The sequence below is a fragment of the Hetaerina americana genome, unplaced genomic scaffold (assembly GCF_022747635.1).
Source record: "Hetaerina americana unplaced genomic scaffold, ioHetAmer1.1.p SCAF_10, whole genome shotgun sequence".
Lineage (NCBI taxonomy): Eukaryota > Metazoa > Arthropoda > Insecta > Odonata > Calopterygidae > Hetaerina > Hetaerina americana.
Window position 1 is genome coordinate 4,021,988 of NW_027286070.1, and position 16,139 is coordinate 4,038,126.

The following is a 16,139-nucleotide window of genomic DNA, read 5'->3' on the forward strand; positions in this document are numbered from 1 at the left end:
CTTGCAGCAGAATGAAGACGGGGACAGTTTTGTCTAGACTTGTCGATCGGCCGTCCTTACCTCTCGGCGCCAATATTCCGTAAATTCCATCCATTTAATCCCCCCTAAGCGACTGACACCATCCTCACCCTCCAGGCAGTCCCTCCAGTCCCCAGGAAGAGAGAAGTGTGTGTATATATACGAGTATCGTATAGTAGTAGTTTTGAGGGGAGGCGACCGACAGCTAAGGTCATTTGCGCCATAGGGGATGGATAGGAAAGGATGAAGGGTGGAGAGAAACCCGGCGTCGGCATTAGCCTACTCTTTACGAAAGGCGCCAAGGGGTCCGCAGTTTAACGTCCCATCCGACGGACGGCGTACTCACTCAAAGTGCCCTCCACAAAGCACCTCAAGTAGGGATCGAGATACCTCTGAAAAATATTCAACACCGCCGGGATTTGAACCCGCGCCCTCATGGTGGGAAGCCAGTACGTTAGCCCCCGCAGAGTATCGTATGTATGTGTATATATATATATATATATATATATATATGTATATATATATGTGTGTGTATATATATGTATATATATATATGTGTATATATATATGTGTGTGTGTATATATATATATATATATATATATATATATATATATATATATATATATATATATATATATATATATATATACATACATACATACACACATGGAATATGCACGCATGGAAATATGCACGCATATTTCACATGGAAATAGATATAAAGAAAAGGGATAGGAACAAAGGGAGAGGACGAAAACAGAAGAGGTGGGGAAGGCGGAATCAGGCAAACCACCAGCGCAAAAATATTACCTTGACCAGGACTTGAACACCGGATCTTTCCACTAGCTTTATCGATGCTCTAACCAGAGGTTAGAGCATCGATAAAACCCGATCAAGTACTAGTCAACTCCTGCGTGTGTGTGTGCGTATCCAATGCTTTAAATCGAACGCTGCAGATCTTTCGATACATGTTCATCGAGAGCTGAAGGTCTTCAGAATTAAGGGCAGAGGTCTTTGGAGTTGGCAGGGAAATTAACTTAAACTTCGTGTATACGGTAACAGCAATAATTTATTTAATACCTCCCTTTTTTACACACATGATGAAGGCAATAAAAAAATAAACCTTTTTGACAATACCCGCGGTGCAATCATGTTGCACACCATAAAGACTTTGGCACAAATAACCATACATATGGAATTCATTTGGAATTTTCGCTTTGTAATGCGCATATTCAAACGATTCGTTGGAATTACTACGTAGAAAATCAGCAGGTTCCCGTGTTCGCTAACAAAAAGCTACCATCTTAAGCAACAGAAGATATTCGTCGTTTCACAGAAATGCTTCCTTACGTCGGCACCCTCATATATATATATATATATATATATATATATATATATATATATATATATATATATGTATATATATATATATATATATGGGTGCATCATTAGCACTGAATAAATAGATGAGTGCATTCCTTTTCCCCAATAAACCCCTTTAAATCATTTAATCTATTATTCCTCTCGTAAGGCACATCTAGAGATAGTCCAAATATGGACTGGAAATATGACTTTCTTCCATTCCCGGCTATTTCCGGAGAGGACATTAAAGGCGAATAATATGAATCCAACGACCGGAGGCATGTATAGCGTTTGCGTGCATTTCTTGTATAAAATTAATTAAAATAATTGAGCTGAGAAAATGCACATCACAGCCAACATACACAACCAACTGGTAATCAAACATTGAAAGACATTTGATTGAATGGCCTCTTTTTTTTGGAAAATACCCAGCTCTAAAGATATATATATATATATATATAAATGTAATATAAAATCCACGTGAAGCAACAAATTCTTGCCACGGAGCATGTGCATATACGATATATACATATACATATATATTATAATGATATCGTTATTGAAGCCAACTAACAACAAAATATTTTGGTTCAATAATCTTCAGTGATAAAAGAACAATATAATGGTAAAAACGACTCCAAAACAACAGTGATCACAGCCAAGTTTTTAGATGTCTTTCTTGAAATTTTATATGCCTTCTTCATCTTTCCTCCCTTGACAAAAAAAAGGCTTCCTTTATTCATTCATTTGCCCTTCCCAAAAAAAATGGCGAAGGGCCAAATTAAATGCGAATCAAATTGGTGGATTTGACCAACGCAACGTTTTCACGCCCGTTCGCGGTTTGACCAATCAGGAGGATGCGATGGCCAGCACTGTTGCGCTGCACCCGAAACACTTCCCGGGGAAGGAGGGGCGCCTATCGCTGAGGACGACGCCAGCGAGGGGGCCGGCGTCGCAATCCTCCGTTGGTGGGGCTGCCAGTCGCGCCTTCGTCAGCTATACCACCCCATGAACCTCTCGACGGCCCTCAGCCACTGCTCCATGGTCCTCCTGGAGGCCTCGAGGGCCCTTGGATTGGGCTCGAAGACTCGGTCCACTTTGCGGTGGGCCTTGACCTCGTCCAGCGATGACCAAATCCCTTTGTTTCACAGGGAACGAGAAAGAGAGGAAAAAATGTATTCAAGTTCCACGCTGGACACGAAGTCCGGGGCGGAACATAATATTATTAATATTGTGAACGCATGCGCAGATAAAGTGTTCCGGTGCAACAAAAATCCCTAGCATCACAATAAAACTTATGGATTTATCATAACAAATCTCTACCACAAAAAATAATCAAACCAGACAAAATATTGCACCTACGGGAAATATACAAACACCAAGAGCCATAACAAAAAATCTCTATCTCATTGAAAACGGATTCTCAATCAAAAAATCCAAATTCAATGCTAGCCATTAGATAATCAAAGCAATGTACACTGTCATTGCAATTACAACAATTACACTCCATAAACCCCGAAATCACACTGTACGAGTCATTATCGCAAAAAGTCAATGCAAATTTTTGGATCCAATCTTTTGTCCTGTGGCTACCATATTCTTATTCTGAAAACTTCCAATTGTTGATGGGATGGGCTCAAATAACTCTTCAGGGAACTGGTTCCATGGCACAATACTTCTGTTTAAAAATGAAAACTTTTTTATCAATATTTTTTATTGTCTGATTTTTATTTTAAAACTGTGGATGTTTAGCCCCTTAAAATTTGTTTTTTTTTCTATTTACTTCTTTAAATGTTCGCACGCTTTGTCGTCGATAGCCATTTTTTACATCGCACTAAATCCACTCATCTTTTTTCTATTTTGCTAACTCTCTCATTTGAGGAATACCCAACGTGTCTCTTACGCTAAATTATCTCTTATGCTTACGGAATGCACATCTGGCTGCCATTCACCGTACTTTTTCTATCTTTTCAATGCGTCCCACTTCATACTATCCCGCGTACACTCATGTGCAATCCTAGAGTACTTGTCAAAAGAATGGAACCAGGAAATATGTATGTATGTGTGTGTATATATATATATTTAAAAATTTAACAATCAATATACATCCATTTCAACAATTTTCAGCTAACTCCGGAATATTTATGGATTAACTGACATCTCAGTGAATTATCGTAGCCATCGGTAATAAACATCCTTAAAATGTTCTGTGATAGATTATAGATTTGTGATATGTATATATATATATATATATATATATATATATATATATATATATATATATATAAACCATAAACACAGTAATCAACCCGAAGGTCGGTTTAGTAGGTGATGGTAGAGATCACCCAGTACTAGGCCCTATACGGCGTGTGAAAATTCACACATCAGGGGAGGGGGGCCAGTTCCTTTCGGTTATGGTTTCCCAGGAAGATCTAGTACCCGCAAAATCACACAGCTTGGGTGGAGCTGCAGGTACCAAGAGTGCCTTGCCCGATATATATACATATATATATATATATATATATATATATATATATATATATATATATATGCTTTCATAGACGTAACACGGAAGTGCCGAACATATATATATATATGTATAGTATTGATATAGAAATATATATAGAGAATAATAGATAGTTGTCTAATGCGAACAGAACATTTTGAGGATGTACTCGTATATTACTGATGTTTACGATAATTCACAATTGTCGTAACTGATGTATATTAATTATCTTATTATTTAAATATATCACTAAAACATAGTCACGCGATCAAATGACTTCGATAAGTCTATCAGTCTCTTGGACGTATTTAGTTTACCGACTGCACTCCACGTCTCGACGCGTCAGCGCTTTAGCTCGGCGTGATAAAGCGTCTTCCGAAGATTGCTTCATTGCGCTACTGACAGAGCCTTTTCCCGTCGAAATCGAGTCGAGTCCGACGAAGTCTTCGTTCCGATTGATTTCTAAATGCTATAGAAGGTCGACACATCGAACTTTGGACTCGTGGAAAAACATTTTTTTTTATCCATATCGTTTCCACTGAAGCAAAAGTTTGGTGCTCATTCTCCGGGAGACGGCATTTTTTATGTCTCACAAAATGTTGTCTCGAATAGCAATCCGTTAATGCTACGTGACAAACAGGAAACATCGGAAATCGAAAATAAATATTTGTCCGAGTTGGAAAGCAAAATTATTCTCATAGAAAGAGTGAGATCCGGGATTTTCCACAAGATATCAATGACAAAAAATTTCTGGATTATTTTAGGCAACTTTGTTGCGCCAGCCGTTGTTGTTGAACTGGATGTGTGAAGACGAAGGCTTCAAGAAAATAAGAGAAAAATTAGTAAAGGGATCTATTTGTTTGTTTTTTTTCAATTGCTAGTTGATGTTGTACTTCGCCACCACGCTTCGAAATATCTGGTTAGCACATTACTTCTAGTGTTGTTTATTTCATCAATTTCTTTTCAAGATTATTCCAAGGACAATACCAATGTTTGGTTGCAATGATTTTGCAATGCAATGATGTTGTAATGCAATGTTTTTTATTTTTCTGTTGCTACCTAATTTTGCCATTTTTTGGCGGTGGTACTGCTCAGAATCCATTCGAGCACCCAATTCAACAACCCGTTTTCCGAAGAATTAATGAGTTATCCACAGAAAAAAAAACTTTGCGCCGATTCCAATATGTGCTTTCATTTAAACAAAGAAATGACCAAATAAGCAAATAGGAAAACGACTCTTTTTACCTTTGAAAACAAGTCCCAGGAATACCAAGTGCCCATAGCTTCAATTCCTGGGCTCCCACTTTCCTATTTATCTCAAAGATGAACTAGCAGAGATATACCACCTTATAGACCCGAAGCATTTACGGCAATTTCAGAGGTAGACTAGTTCACGTGGCGGGATATGCGTCTGCTACCAAATGTACCTTTAGGAAATAGATAGTCTGTGCCCACTCGTGACCTCTCTTTTGAGTCAATATTGACTCCATTCAAGTATAGTATTATTAAACTCTCGAGCGCTTGGTTTCCAGAATGAACACTTTACTTACCGTACACTATTTCCTTTTCCAGTTTTCGATGATTTCCAATGTATATTCCCAACGCCGCCGTGCAAATACTAGCCAGTAAGTACTCTCTCTTCCCCCTCCCTCTTCGCATTGCTCCCTCAGCGAGGACGGCCTTCAGCGTCGCTCTCCGCCTCTCAACATTTCCGCAACCCGTCAATTCTACTCCACCCCCTTAAGCACTTGTCCTCTCTTCGCTCACCGTATTCAAAACTTCGTCGTTTGCCTTACTCCTCATTCGACTTCCCCATCTCCAGGCCCATATCTAAAAAAATACTGCTTCTTTCTCCAATGCTGTTCTCCTCCAGGCGATCCCTCAATCACGCCCATTTTCCACCAAAATACGTGAACTTATCCACCTCATGATCTAGCTCATCTACAATATCTACTTCAACATTTAACATGGCTGTCCTGCTTCTTGAAGGGATCATTATTTTGCTTCTTTCCCATCGTTATTAATCTTCACCCCACTTAAGTCACGCTTTAATATTGCTATGCATTGAACGATAACTGCAATCCACTGGCAGTTCGGCTAACTAATGCTTTCGGAGATCTGATAGTCAAACCGAAATACTGAGGTAACCATCTATGTACCTTCAATTTCAAAGCAAAATCCTCCCACGGAGCCCTAAAATTCCCACTTCTTCTGTCGTCGTCTTTGTTAAACTTTTGACGATTTTAACCTTCTCAAAATGACGAATTGGAAATCGGACAAGAGAGCGTCGATCAAGCGATCTCTTTGTTATTGGGCGACTGCAGTTGTTGAATCTGATCGCATTTAGTAGTTGACTGGTGAAAACGATAGCGATGAACGTGGAAGCCAGCAAGTAAGACCTTATAGCGGGCTTGATATATAAAGTCGAGCCACACCTCTGGGCTCCTTCATTGATGCCTAATTTGTGTTATTGTCTGGTATTGACATTTTTCTGGGATACCACACATGGCGGAATTAGGAATGAGTAAAGGGCACGAGATTTACACTGATTCCATTACCGTTGATAAAGGGTGACCTCTGCATTCGTGTATAAAACTAACTCTCCAGTTAATAAACTTGATATGAAATGAACCAGAGCAATCAGCCCTAAGATTTGATAGGCCAGGGTAGAGCTCCCTTGGAACTGAGCCCTATAGAGCGCGTGAAATTCAGACATTAATAGAGTGTTAATTAGACGGTACAGCCAGTTCCTTATTTCTTATTCCATTCCTTTTGCTTTTCAAGAATATGTGGCGCCCTGAAAGTAGCGCCCGGCTTGAATCGGAGTGACCTGAAATCGAACCCTGACTTTCCGGTCTGCAGCCTTGCCCACTCGGCTACCCCGCCCCACTTCCAATTAGAAATATAAATTAATGGTCACATGTGAAATGAATGATTACTCGGCAACAGAATTTGAGGGCGAAAGAAAGAAATATTTTAAGTGATTACCGGCGGAGAGTCCGGCCAAGTGCGCAGCTCCCATGACGGACGCCTCGACGGACGCTGACCGCTCGACTCGTACTCCAGTGGTGTCGGAGATCAGCTGGCAGATGAAGTCATTCGTGGACACTCCTCCGTCCACCCTGGAACGACGATGGAAGAATGAGGACGTGAGAAAGTGTTGAGGTGATGGAAAGAGAAACTAGATTCCCATGGAAACGTCCAAGGTTCATCTGGAGCCAAACAACTTCCACTAATCCCTCACGAGTGAAGCTCCATAAAAAAATATGATTCTCCAATAATGAGTTAATGATATCAATTCGATTTGTAGTTCATAAGACGCGAAATTAGAGGCGACTTGCTATCTTTCAGTCGAGTTGGCCCAACAATGTAGGTTGCCCACGCGCCAGAACACTTGGCGTCCGTTTCGACGGACGATGCACTATTAGTTCAAGTGCTCGTCCGGTAGCAATTGAATGTCCCTGGCAGCTCATGCGTGTAAACGCGTGTCGTGCGTAATTACGCTGGTCAGTTGCTGTTGACACAGCGCGGAAGATGTTCAGAAGTTACCAAATGAGGCAACATCCGTGTTGGTTTCACACGTAGTTTACACATTAATATACTCAGTTTCCAAATACGATCTAAAACCTACATACGATGGATAAATAAACCACGGAATGATTTTTCAAGGAGTATTTTCTAATGGAGAGTATTGCAATTCAACCCTTTATCAGTACATGAATAAGGTATGAACATTGGCAGACAAGTATCGGCCCAATACAGAGTGATGATGAGCAACTACATCTTTTGAATCTCCGGAATACCTTTTTGCCGTCTCTAATTGAGCAGCACGCTTGCGTCATCACACTCGATGAACTTACGAGTTACTCGTAGTTTCACTACCAGTATATGTACATATATATATATTTATATAATATATATATGTATATATATATATATATATATATATATATATATATATATATATATATATATATATATATATATGTGGGTCGCGGTAGTCCAGGGGGTAGAGCTTTGGACTGCTGACCGGAGGGGCCCGGGTTCGATTCCCGGGTAAGGCACCTGTAGCTCCTCCCAAGCTATATGATTTTTCGGGTACCAGGTCTTCCTGGGAAACCATAACCGGCACAGGGAAAGGAACTGGCCTCCCTACCCTGATTTGTGCATTTCATACGCTGTCGAGTTTAGTATATATATATATATATATAAATCAAGCACTTACCAGAGTAACCCTAAGTTTCTTTAAAATATCCGATTGAGGGAGATGAAAATTGATTTCCTTCAAGTCCAGAGCTGCGATGAAATTTGCATCGTTTTCCCTTGTAATTTCCATCGTCGTGTACGTCATTCCTTCCGCAGCAGGATCGCCGCCCCATCGTCATCACTACCGATCAAAGGCATACATGGTTTCTAACGTCGCGTACTTTTAACTTCATTAACACCTTCAATGAACATACATTTTTGGCTCATTATATTAACTATTACTCCGGAAATTAACTTATTGCGACTTCGTGACTATCTGGCGATTGGTATAAAGATGACCAGTGCTTCGTAAGCTAACATCACTCATGAATTCAAAAGAATACGTAAGTTGATAATCACGAAGTTAACTAGGTAATCTTCATCAATTAATCGTAACCAAAATGAAGCCAGTGGTGTTATTAATTTGTGGATAAAACTGCAAACAATGATGATAAGGATTTAAGGAAAATACGTTATTCATGAAGTCAACACAGTTTAATTTTATGAGTAATTGTCAATGGCAATAAAGCCAATTGAATGTCCAGATAAATTAGTAAGTTAAAACTACTTACGGAATTAAAAAAAAAGAAGATAAATAAGTCGATTATTCACGAACTGATGCATGACGCTAACATATACTAATGTTAACTTCGTGAGTAATCGACAGATGCAGAAAAAAAGAAGTGACATCGGGCGCAGGAACTGTCGAGATGACGTCGCGTCCGTCCGCGGATGCAGTGGGCGACGATTATCTCTCCCTCGTTCAGCGGTTAGCCGACATATCCGCAAACGAATTTCCTGTCGTCCCTTCCTCATCCCTTTCAATCTCCCCGCGAACTTCCCTTCCTACCCCTCCTCTCTCCCAACCATCGCCACCACCACCACCCCCGAGGAACTAGTCACCGGCGAAGGGAAGACATGCGAGCGAGATGAGGAGAAAGCTGCCGATCAATAAATTAAAAACTACTAAATTAATATCCCAGGTTATTGGTACATTTCATGCTTCTCCATTCTCTTTGAATATTTCCGCTCGCCATTTTGCCAGTGCATGTTTTTGTCATTAAAAATGGACGTAGGTGATTTCCACATTTTTCGGGCTGCGTCCGCGTATGTCGTTTAAATGTACAACAGTTTCGCCAGCTATCCTGCTGGCGTCCTCAGGTCAAGGATGAAAAGAAGCTTGTTGTCCCGTCTTATATAGGAAAAATCCGGCGCCAATACCGGGAAATTTCTTGGCCAATCAGGGAACGTCCTCATATTTGCGCGGAATTATTCGTTTCCACGCACTGTGGAGTGGATATCCATCCTCTCTGTTAAAATTTTTTGGCCTTTTAACGATTTCAATGGCCTCTCTGATTATTCTCTGGAAGTATTTTCCTTCTTTCGCTATTATTTTAGCGTCGTCGAAGAGAATAGAGTGTCCAGGTTCACTCCAGGCGTGCTCAGCGATGGCCGATGCTCTAAACTGTTTGGCCTTGGTTGCCCTCTGGTGTTCACTCATGCGTGTTTTCAGCGCTCTGCACGTTTCACCGATGTACCATTTGCCACAGGAGCATGGCACTTGGTACACGCCTTCTGATATTAACGGTGAAATTCCATCCTTGGGTCCGGGTAGGGTGTCAGCTATCTTGGTGACGCAGTTGAATCTGGTCACCACATCATGTTTCCTTAAAGCCCTCGCGATTCTTTCCGAAGTCCCTGCGATGAAGGGGATGGTGACGTAAGCCTTCGGACGTGGTCTGGAGTCTTCCTCTCTGTCAGGAACAGCGGTGGTTTGTCTCTTCTTTTCTTCCTTCTCGGCCCTTTTTTGGATCATATGAGCGCTGTATCCATTCCTTTGCAGGGCATTTGTCAAGTGTTTCTTCTCGTTGGCAATAGAATCGGAGTCACATATTTTATATGCTCGGCTGACAAGTGTGTCTACCAGTGAGGTCTTCTGACTGGGATGGTGGTGCGATGCAGCATTAAGGTAGCGGTCGGTGTGAGTAGGCTTCCTGTATACTCTGTGTCCTTAGGGATTCCGCGGGAGGTGAGTTCCGTGATGATATTCAGCGATTCCTCAATAGGGACGCTGGTGAAAAGCGATTCAACATCGAAGCTGACCATGAGATCGTTGTCGTGGATGGTGATGTTTCTTATTACGTCAATGAAATGCGTCGAGTTTTTTACGAAGCTGGGTGTCTGTCCGACGTGGTCCTGCAGAGACCGCGCCAAGTACTTGGCGAGTTGGTAAGTCGGAGCGTCAATCTGGCTCACAATCGGTCGGAGAGGTACGAGGGTCATCCGGAAAGTAGTACCCGTTCGTGCCGCATGAAGTGCTGACGACGCGAGTAGCCGCTGGACGAGGTCAGATAGCTTCAGTGGCTTGTCTGCCTTCTCTGAGCCAAGTTGCGTGACGCTAGCATTGCCTGTGTTGTTTCTGTGATTGTTTACAATGTTTAAAAAAATTGAGAACGCCGCCAGTTGTGAAGTGAGGGCAGTGATTAAATTCCTCAATGCAAGAAACGTTCGCCCATGTGATATTCATCGCCAATTAAAGGAGGTGTATGGAGACAATGTAATGGACGAGTCGTCTGTTCGGCGGTGGTGTCGCAACTTCAACATGGGGAGGGGGAACACACACGACGATGAGCGTTCGGGGAGACCGTCTGTCATTACAGACCAACTGGTGAGCTCAGTTGACGAATTCGTGAGGAACGATCGGCGCGTCACAATTGATGACATCTGTGAGCATTTTCCCAATGTTTCTCGAACAATTGTTCATGAAATTGTAAAACACCATCTGCATTATGCAAAAATTTGTGCAAGATGGGTCCCTCGCGTATCTCAATGAGCTGGCGGCGAAGGACTATGCAGCAGGAATACAGAAACTTGTCACACGTTATGACAAATGCCTTAATTTGCTTGGAGATTATGTTGAGAAGTAGTTTAAAGTATCCTCTTTCAAATAAAATTTTTTATGTATGTTAATATTTACTTTTGTGTCTTTATTTCACGAACGGGTACTACTTTCCGGATGACCCTCGTACATCCTTCTTGTGAATTTTGGGCAGGCCGTACAGTCTCGGTGGTTTCGGTGCAGTCGGAAGCAGGCGTCGTTGCTCTTCTTTTGGAATAAGCGATCGTTTAATGATAGCGCATAGGAAGACCTGTTCGAAGATCAGGATCAAGTGCTGATCAGGGAAAGAGAACTTGAAATTCTCTCAGAAGAAGAAACAGAAATTATGGCAAACACCAGCCACCTGGAAGAAAAGATTCAGACCCTATCAAGTCAAATCACCATCCTGACCCAGACTATGGCCACATTGCAGCAAGCCATACCAGCCTCGCAGCAACAAGTTACCGCGCCAACTTTCGCAGCACTTCGACCCACGACCGCACCGGGACTGGACACGCCTAGCAACCAAGAGGTACTCCAGCTTCTCACCCTGCTCAAACAGAATATCACGTCTATCCGCTTAAAACCCAGAGACGTGCATGAAATTGAGTTCGTCTTGCACGTGGGAGCGGAATATGAGCAGCTGTCTGAAGTGCTCCAAAACATTATTTACAACAGGGCCAGGCTCCTGTTAACAGTGGCAACGTACGGATGGCCGGAAGCCCTTCGTCTAACACCTCCGGTTCCGGCCGAAATCCTAAGGCTACCGCCGGGTTTCCAACCCCAACCAGCGCAGAGACAGCCCCAACCGGCACTACCAGAGACGCAGCCCTTTCGACGCAACCCCGGCAGGGGCCGGGGAACCTCAAGAAGGCGGCAACAGCGATCCTGAGTGCCCCATCCTGCAAATCCTGGACAGACCTCTCACCCTGGATGAGGATGCCCTGCTCCGCTGGGTCGACTCTGGGGAACCCGCTGACACAGAGCCCCTCCCGGCGGAGGACAGTGATTCGGGATGTGGAGAGGACGACGAGGACAACCCAGAACCGGTATCGGAGCCGGAGCAGGAGCCCGAGGACGACGACTCCGACGCAAGACGCTGGCTCATCCCAGGAGCAGCGCGAGTCACCGCCACCGCCCCTCCGGAAATCCCGGAGAACGAAGAGGAAGAGCTACCGGAGGACTTAGACACCCTCTTCGAGGAACTGCACGTCACCTCAGACACAGTCCCAGCGGTCGCGCCTATCAAGCCACGTGAGTACAATCGAGTGGTTAATTCAGTGATATCAAGAATTGGTGCGTCACTGCCTAAACCCAGGCATGCCCCGTTCGTATCCAGACCTACCCCAGTGTCGCCCGGGATGACGGTCTATCTCAAGGGCCTCCAAGAAGCAGGTATAATCGTACCTTGGAAAGTGAAATGTAGCTTCAAATGCTTTCTCATACCCAAGTCCTCTGGGGGTGCGCGTCTGATATATGATTTATCCCCATGGACAAAATTTTACGTCACCCCAAAAATTTTCATTATTAGGTCCGGGTCGGGCAATCGCGGAAATTCCTCCGAACGCCTTCTTAGCGAAATTAGACCTGACTAGTGCTTTCTATCAACTTCAAATCCATGTACAACACTGGAAATTTTACGGAATCAAGTATGGCAATAGCACTTATGCGTTCACTCGGCTCCCTATGGGACACTCTCTCTCCCCTGCCATATTGCAGCGATGGGCGGAAGATTGTACAAATATCGTGAGCAAACATTTTCAGGTCAACATCATATGTTATTTAGACGATTGGCTCATCTACGCGCAACATAGATTTTGCCCCTTCACAATCATCGATTACCTAGACAAAGAATTCGGGGTACAAATTAATATGTCTAAGAGCATTACAACATTAACTACATCCTTGAAATACCTAGGGGTAATCATCGATACGGAAGACAACACTGTGCAATTGACTAGCAGTGCGCGGAAAAGAGTTTACAGTGTAATACCTTTAATTCCCCGGTTACGTGCAGTGGACATACCCAAAGCAGCAGGCTATTTGGCCTGGGTTTGTTGGATACTAAGATTACCAACCTTCCTCATCAACCATGTGTTTAGACGTGACATTACTTGGTGGAACGAGTTGCAAACGAGCGAAATATTTAATAGAAAAGTGGCCCTACCACGGGCAACAGAAGACATCACCGTTTACACCGATGCAACACTCGCCCAAGGAGGAGTGGTGATCGAAGAATGGAACATCTCCCAATCCTTTCCCATCCCTGAGCTTTCATCTATCAACGCGTGCGAGGCATATGCCGCCTTAAAGGGTCTCGAAATGACTTTTGACTTACTAAGAGAGTTTAGACTGTTTAACATATGTATAAATATGAAGGTGGACAACTCCACCGCTGTGTATTCATTGAAAAAAGGACGTGGTATTATTTTCGCTCTAAATCCTATTCTCATAAACATGTATATGTCTTTGTTAATAAAGGAAAATCAGTCACATGCAGTGACCTGGTCACTGATTCCAACGCACGCCAATCTGGCCGATGCGCCCTCACGGGCCGTGCCTCCTACGCCCTGAATATGCGGAATCGCGCCATCTTGACGGCTTTCGTATATAAGGACGGACGCGCGGCCATTCGAGGTCGGTCCAGATAAATAGAAAATTGGCAAAACAAGCGAAGGAATCAGTGGCCAGCAGCAGTCCTCCTAAACTATTTTCATTGCTGACCTGGTTTTTCTCAGATTGCCTATTATGTGGCCTATTCATTGTTTCTTATCGTTTCACTTTTATTGCTGCCATCCTTTTTTTTAATGTATCTCCTGTGTCTTCCTCAGCAGTTCATTTCACTTTTCCTTCAACATCTTTTGCCTTTTGGATTGAAATAAATATGTACGAGGGTCATCCGGAAAGTAGTACCCGTTCGTGAAATAAAGACACAAAAGTAAATATTAACATACATAAAAAATTTTATTTGAAAGAGGATACTTTAAACTACTTCTCAACATAATCTCCAAGCAAATTAAGGCATTTGTCATAACGTGTGACAAGTTTCTGTATTCCTGCTGCATAGTCCTTCGCCGCCAGCTCATTGAGATACGCGAGGGACCCATCTTGCACAAATTTTTGCATAATGCAGATGGTGTTTTACAATTTCATGAACAATTGTTCGAGAAACATTGGGAAAATGCTCACAGATGTCATCAATTGTGACGCGCCGATCGTTCCTCACGAATTCGTCAACTGAGCTCACCAGTTGGTCTGTAATGACAGACGGTCTCTCCGAACGCTCATCGTCGTGTGTGTTCCCCCTCCCCATGTTGAAGTTGCGACACCACCGCCGAACAGACGACTCGTCCATTACATTGTCTCCATACACCTCCTTTAATTGGCGATGAATATCACATGGGCGAACGTTTCTTGCATTGAGGAATTTAATCACTGCCCTCACTTCACAACTGGCGGCGTTCTCAATTTTTTTAAACATTGTAAACAATCACAGAAACAACACAGGCAATGCTAGCGTCACGCAACTTGGCTCAGAGAAGGCAGACAAGCCACTGAAGCTATCTGACCTCGTCCAGCGGCTACTCGCGTCGTCAGCACTTCATGCGGCACGAACGGGTACTACTTTCCGGATGACCCTCGTACCTCTCCGACCGATTGTGAGCCAGATTGACGCTCCGACTTACCAACTCGCCAAGTACTTGGCGCGGTCTCTGCAGGACCACGTCGGACAGACACCCAGCTTCGTAAAAAACTCGACGCATTTCATTGACGTAATAAGAAACATCACCATCCACGACAACGATCTCATGGTCAGCTTCGATGTTGAATCGCTTTTCACCAGCGTCCCTATTGAGGAATCGCTGAATATCATCACGGAACTCACCTCCCGCGGAATCCCTAAGGACACAGAGTATACAGGAAGCCTACTCACACCGACCGCTACCTTAATGCTGCATCGCACCACCATCCCAGTCAGAAGACCTCACTGGTAGACACACTTGTCAGCCGAGCATATAAAATATGTGACTCCGATTCTATTGCCAACGAGAAGAAACACTTGACAAATGCCCTGCAAAGGAATGGATACAGCGCTCATATGATCCAAAAAAGGGCCGAGAAGGAAGAAAAGAAGAGACAAACCACCGCTGTTCCTGACAGAGAGGAAGACTCCAGACCACGTCCGAAGGCTTACGTCACCATCCCCTTCATCGCAGGGACTTCGGAAAGAATCGCGAGGGCTTTAAGGAAACATGATGTGGTGACCAGATTCAACTGCGTCACCAAGATAGCTGACACCCTACCCGGACCCAAGGATGGAATTTCACCGTTAATATCAGAAGGCGTGTACCAAGTGCCATGCTCCTGTGGCAAATGGTACATCGGTGAAACGTGCAGAGCGCTGAAAACACGCATGAGTGAACACCAGAGGGCAACCAAGGCCAAACAGTTTAGAGCATCGGCCATCGCTGAGCACGCCTGGAGTGAACCTGGACACTCTATTCTCTTCGACGACGCTAAAATAATAGCGAAAGAAGGAAAATACTTCCAGAGAATAATCAGAGAGGCCATTGAAATCGTTAAAAGGCCAAAAAATTTTAACAGAGAGGATGGATATCCACTCCACAGTGCGTGGAAACGAATAATTCCGCGCAAATATGAGGACGTTCCCTGATTGGCCAAGAAATTTCCCGGTATTGGCGCCGGATTTTTCCTATATAAGACGGGACAACAAGCTTCTTTTCATCCTTGACCTGAGGACGCCAGCAGGATAGCTGGCGAAACTGTTGTACATTTAAACGACATACGCGGACGCAGCCCGAAAAATGTGGAAATCACCTACTCATCGCCGCGGAAACCTTCGAACGAACAAAAATGGACGTATTTTGCAATTTTAGGCGTCATTGCATTTGGATGTTGCATACTCTCCCATCACTGAAAGCTAATATCTAGTTCACTCAATGCGTTTTGATTAACTATACTTGAGTACAACTTGGAAGATTCTTCATTAATTTAATTATTCAGTTGCCAAAGTGCAACCAAGGGGAAGAAGAATCCGAAAGCATTTTGGTCGATCGTCAGAGAGGTTCAGGGAAATAAGTCCACTGTTAGTTCAGTCAAAAATGCGA

General features: G+C 43.3%; 1 protein-coding gene across 2 annotated transcripts in view; it reads right to left on the reverse strand.

The window, feature by feature from the left end:
• Nucleotides 1-1,070: 1,070 nt before the first annotated feature.
• LOC139699656 (glycerol kinase 5) overlaps nucleotides 1,071-16,139 on the reverse strand; it is a 251,509-nt gene continuing 236,440 nt past the window's right edge. For both annotated transcript variants that reach the window (XM_071598200.1, XM_071598199.1), the window contains exons 9-10: nucleotides 6,876-7,009; nucleotides 1,071-2,519 (exon numbers count right to left, since the gene is read on the reverse strand). In XM_071598200.1, coding sequence (XP_071454301.1) covers nucleotides 2,374-2,519; nucleotides 6,876-7,009 — 280 coding nt within the window. In that variant the 3' untranslated portion in view covers nucleotides 1,071-2,373. The remainder of the gene's footprint in view (nucleotides 2,520-6,875; nucleotides 7,010-16,139) is intronic.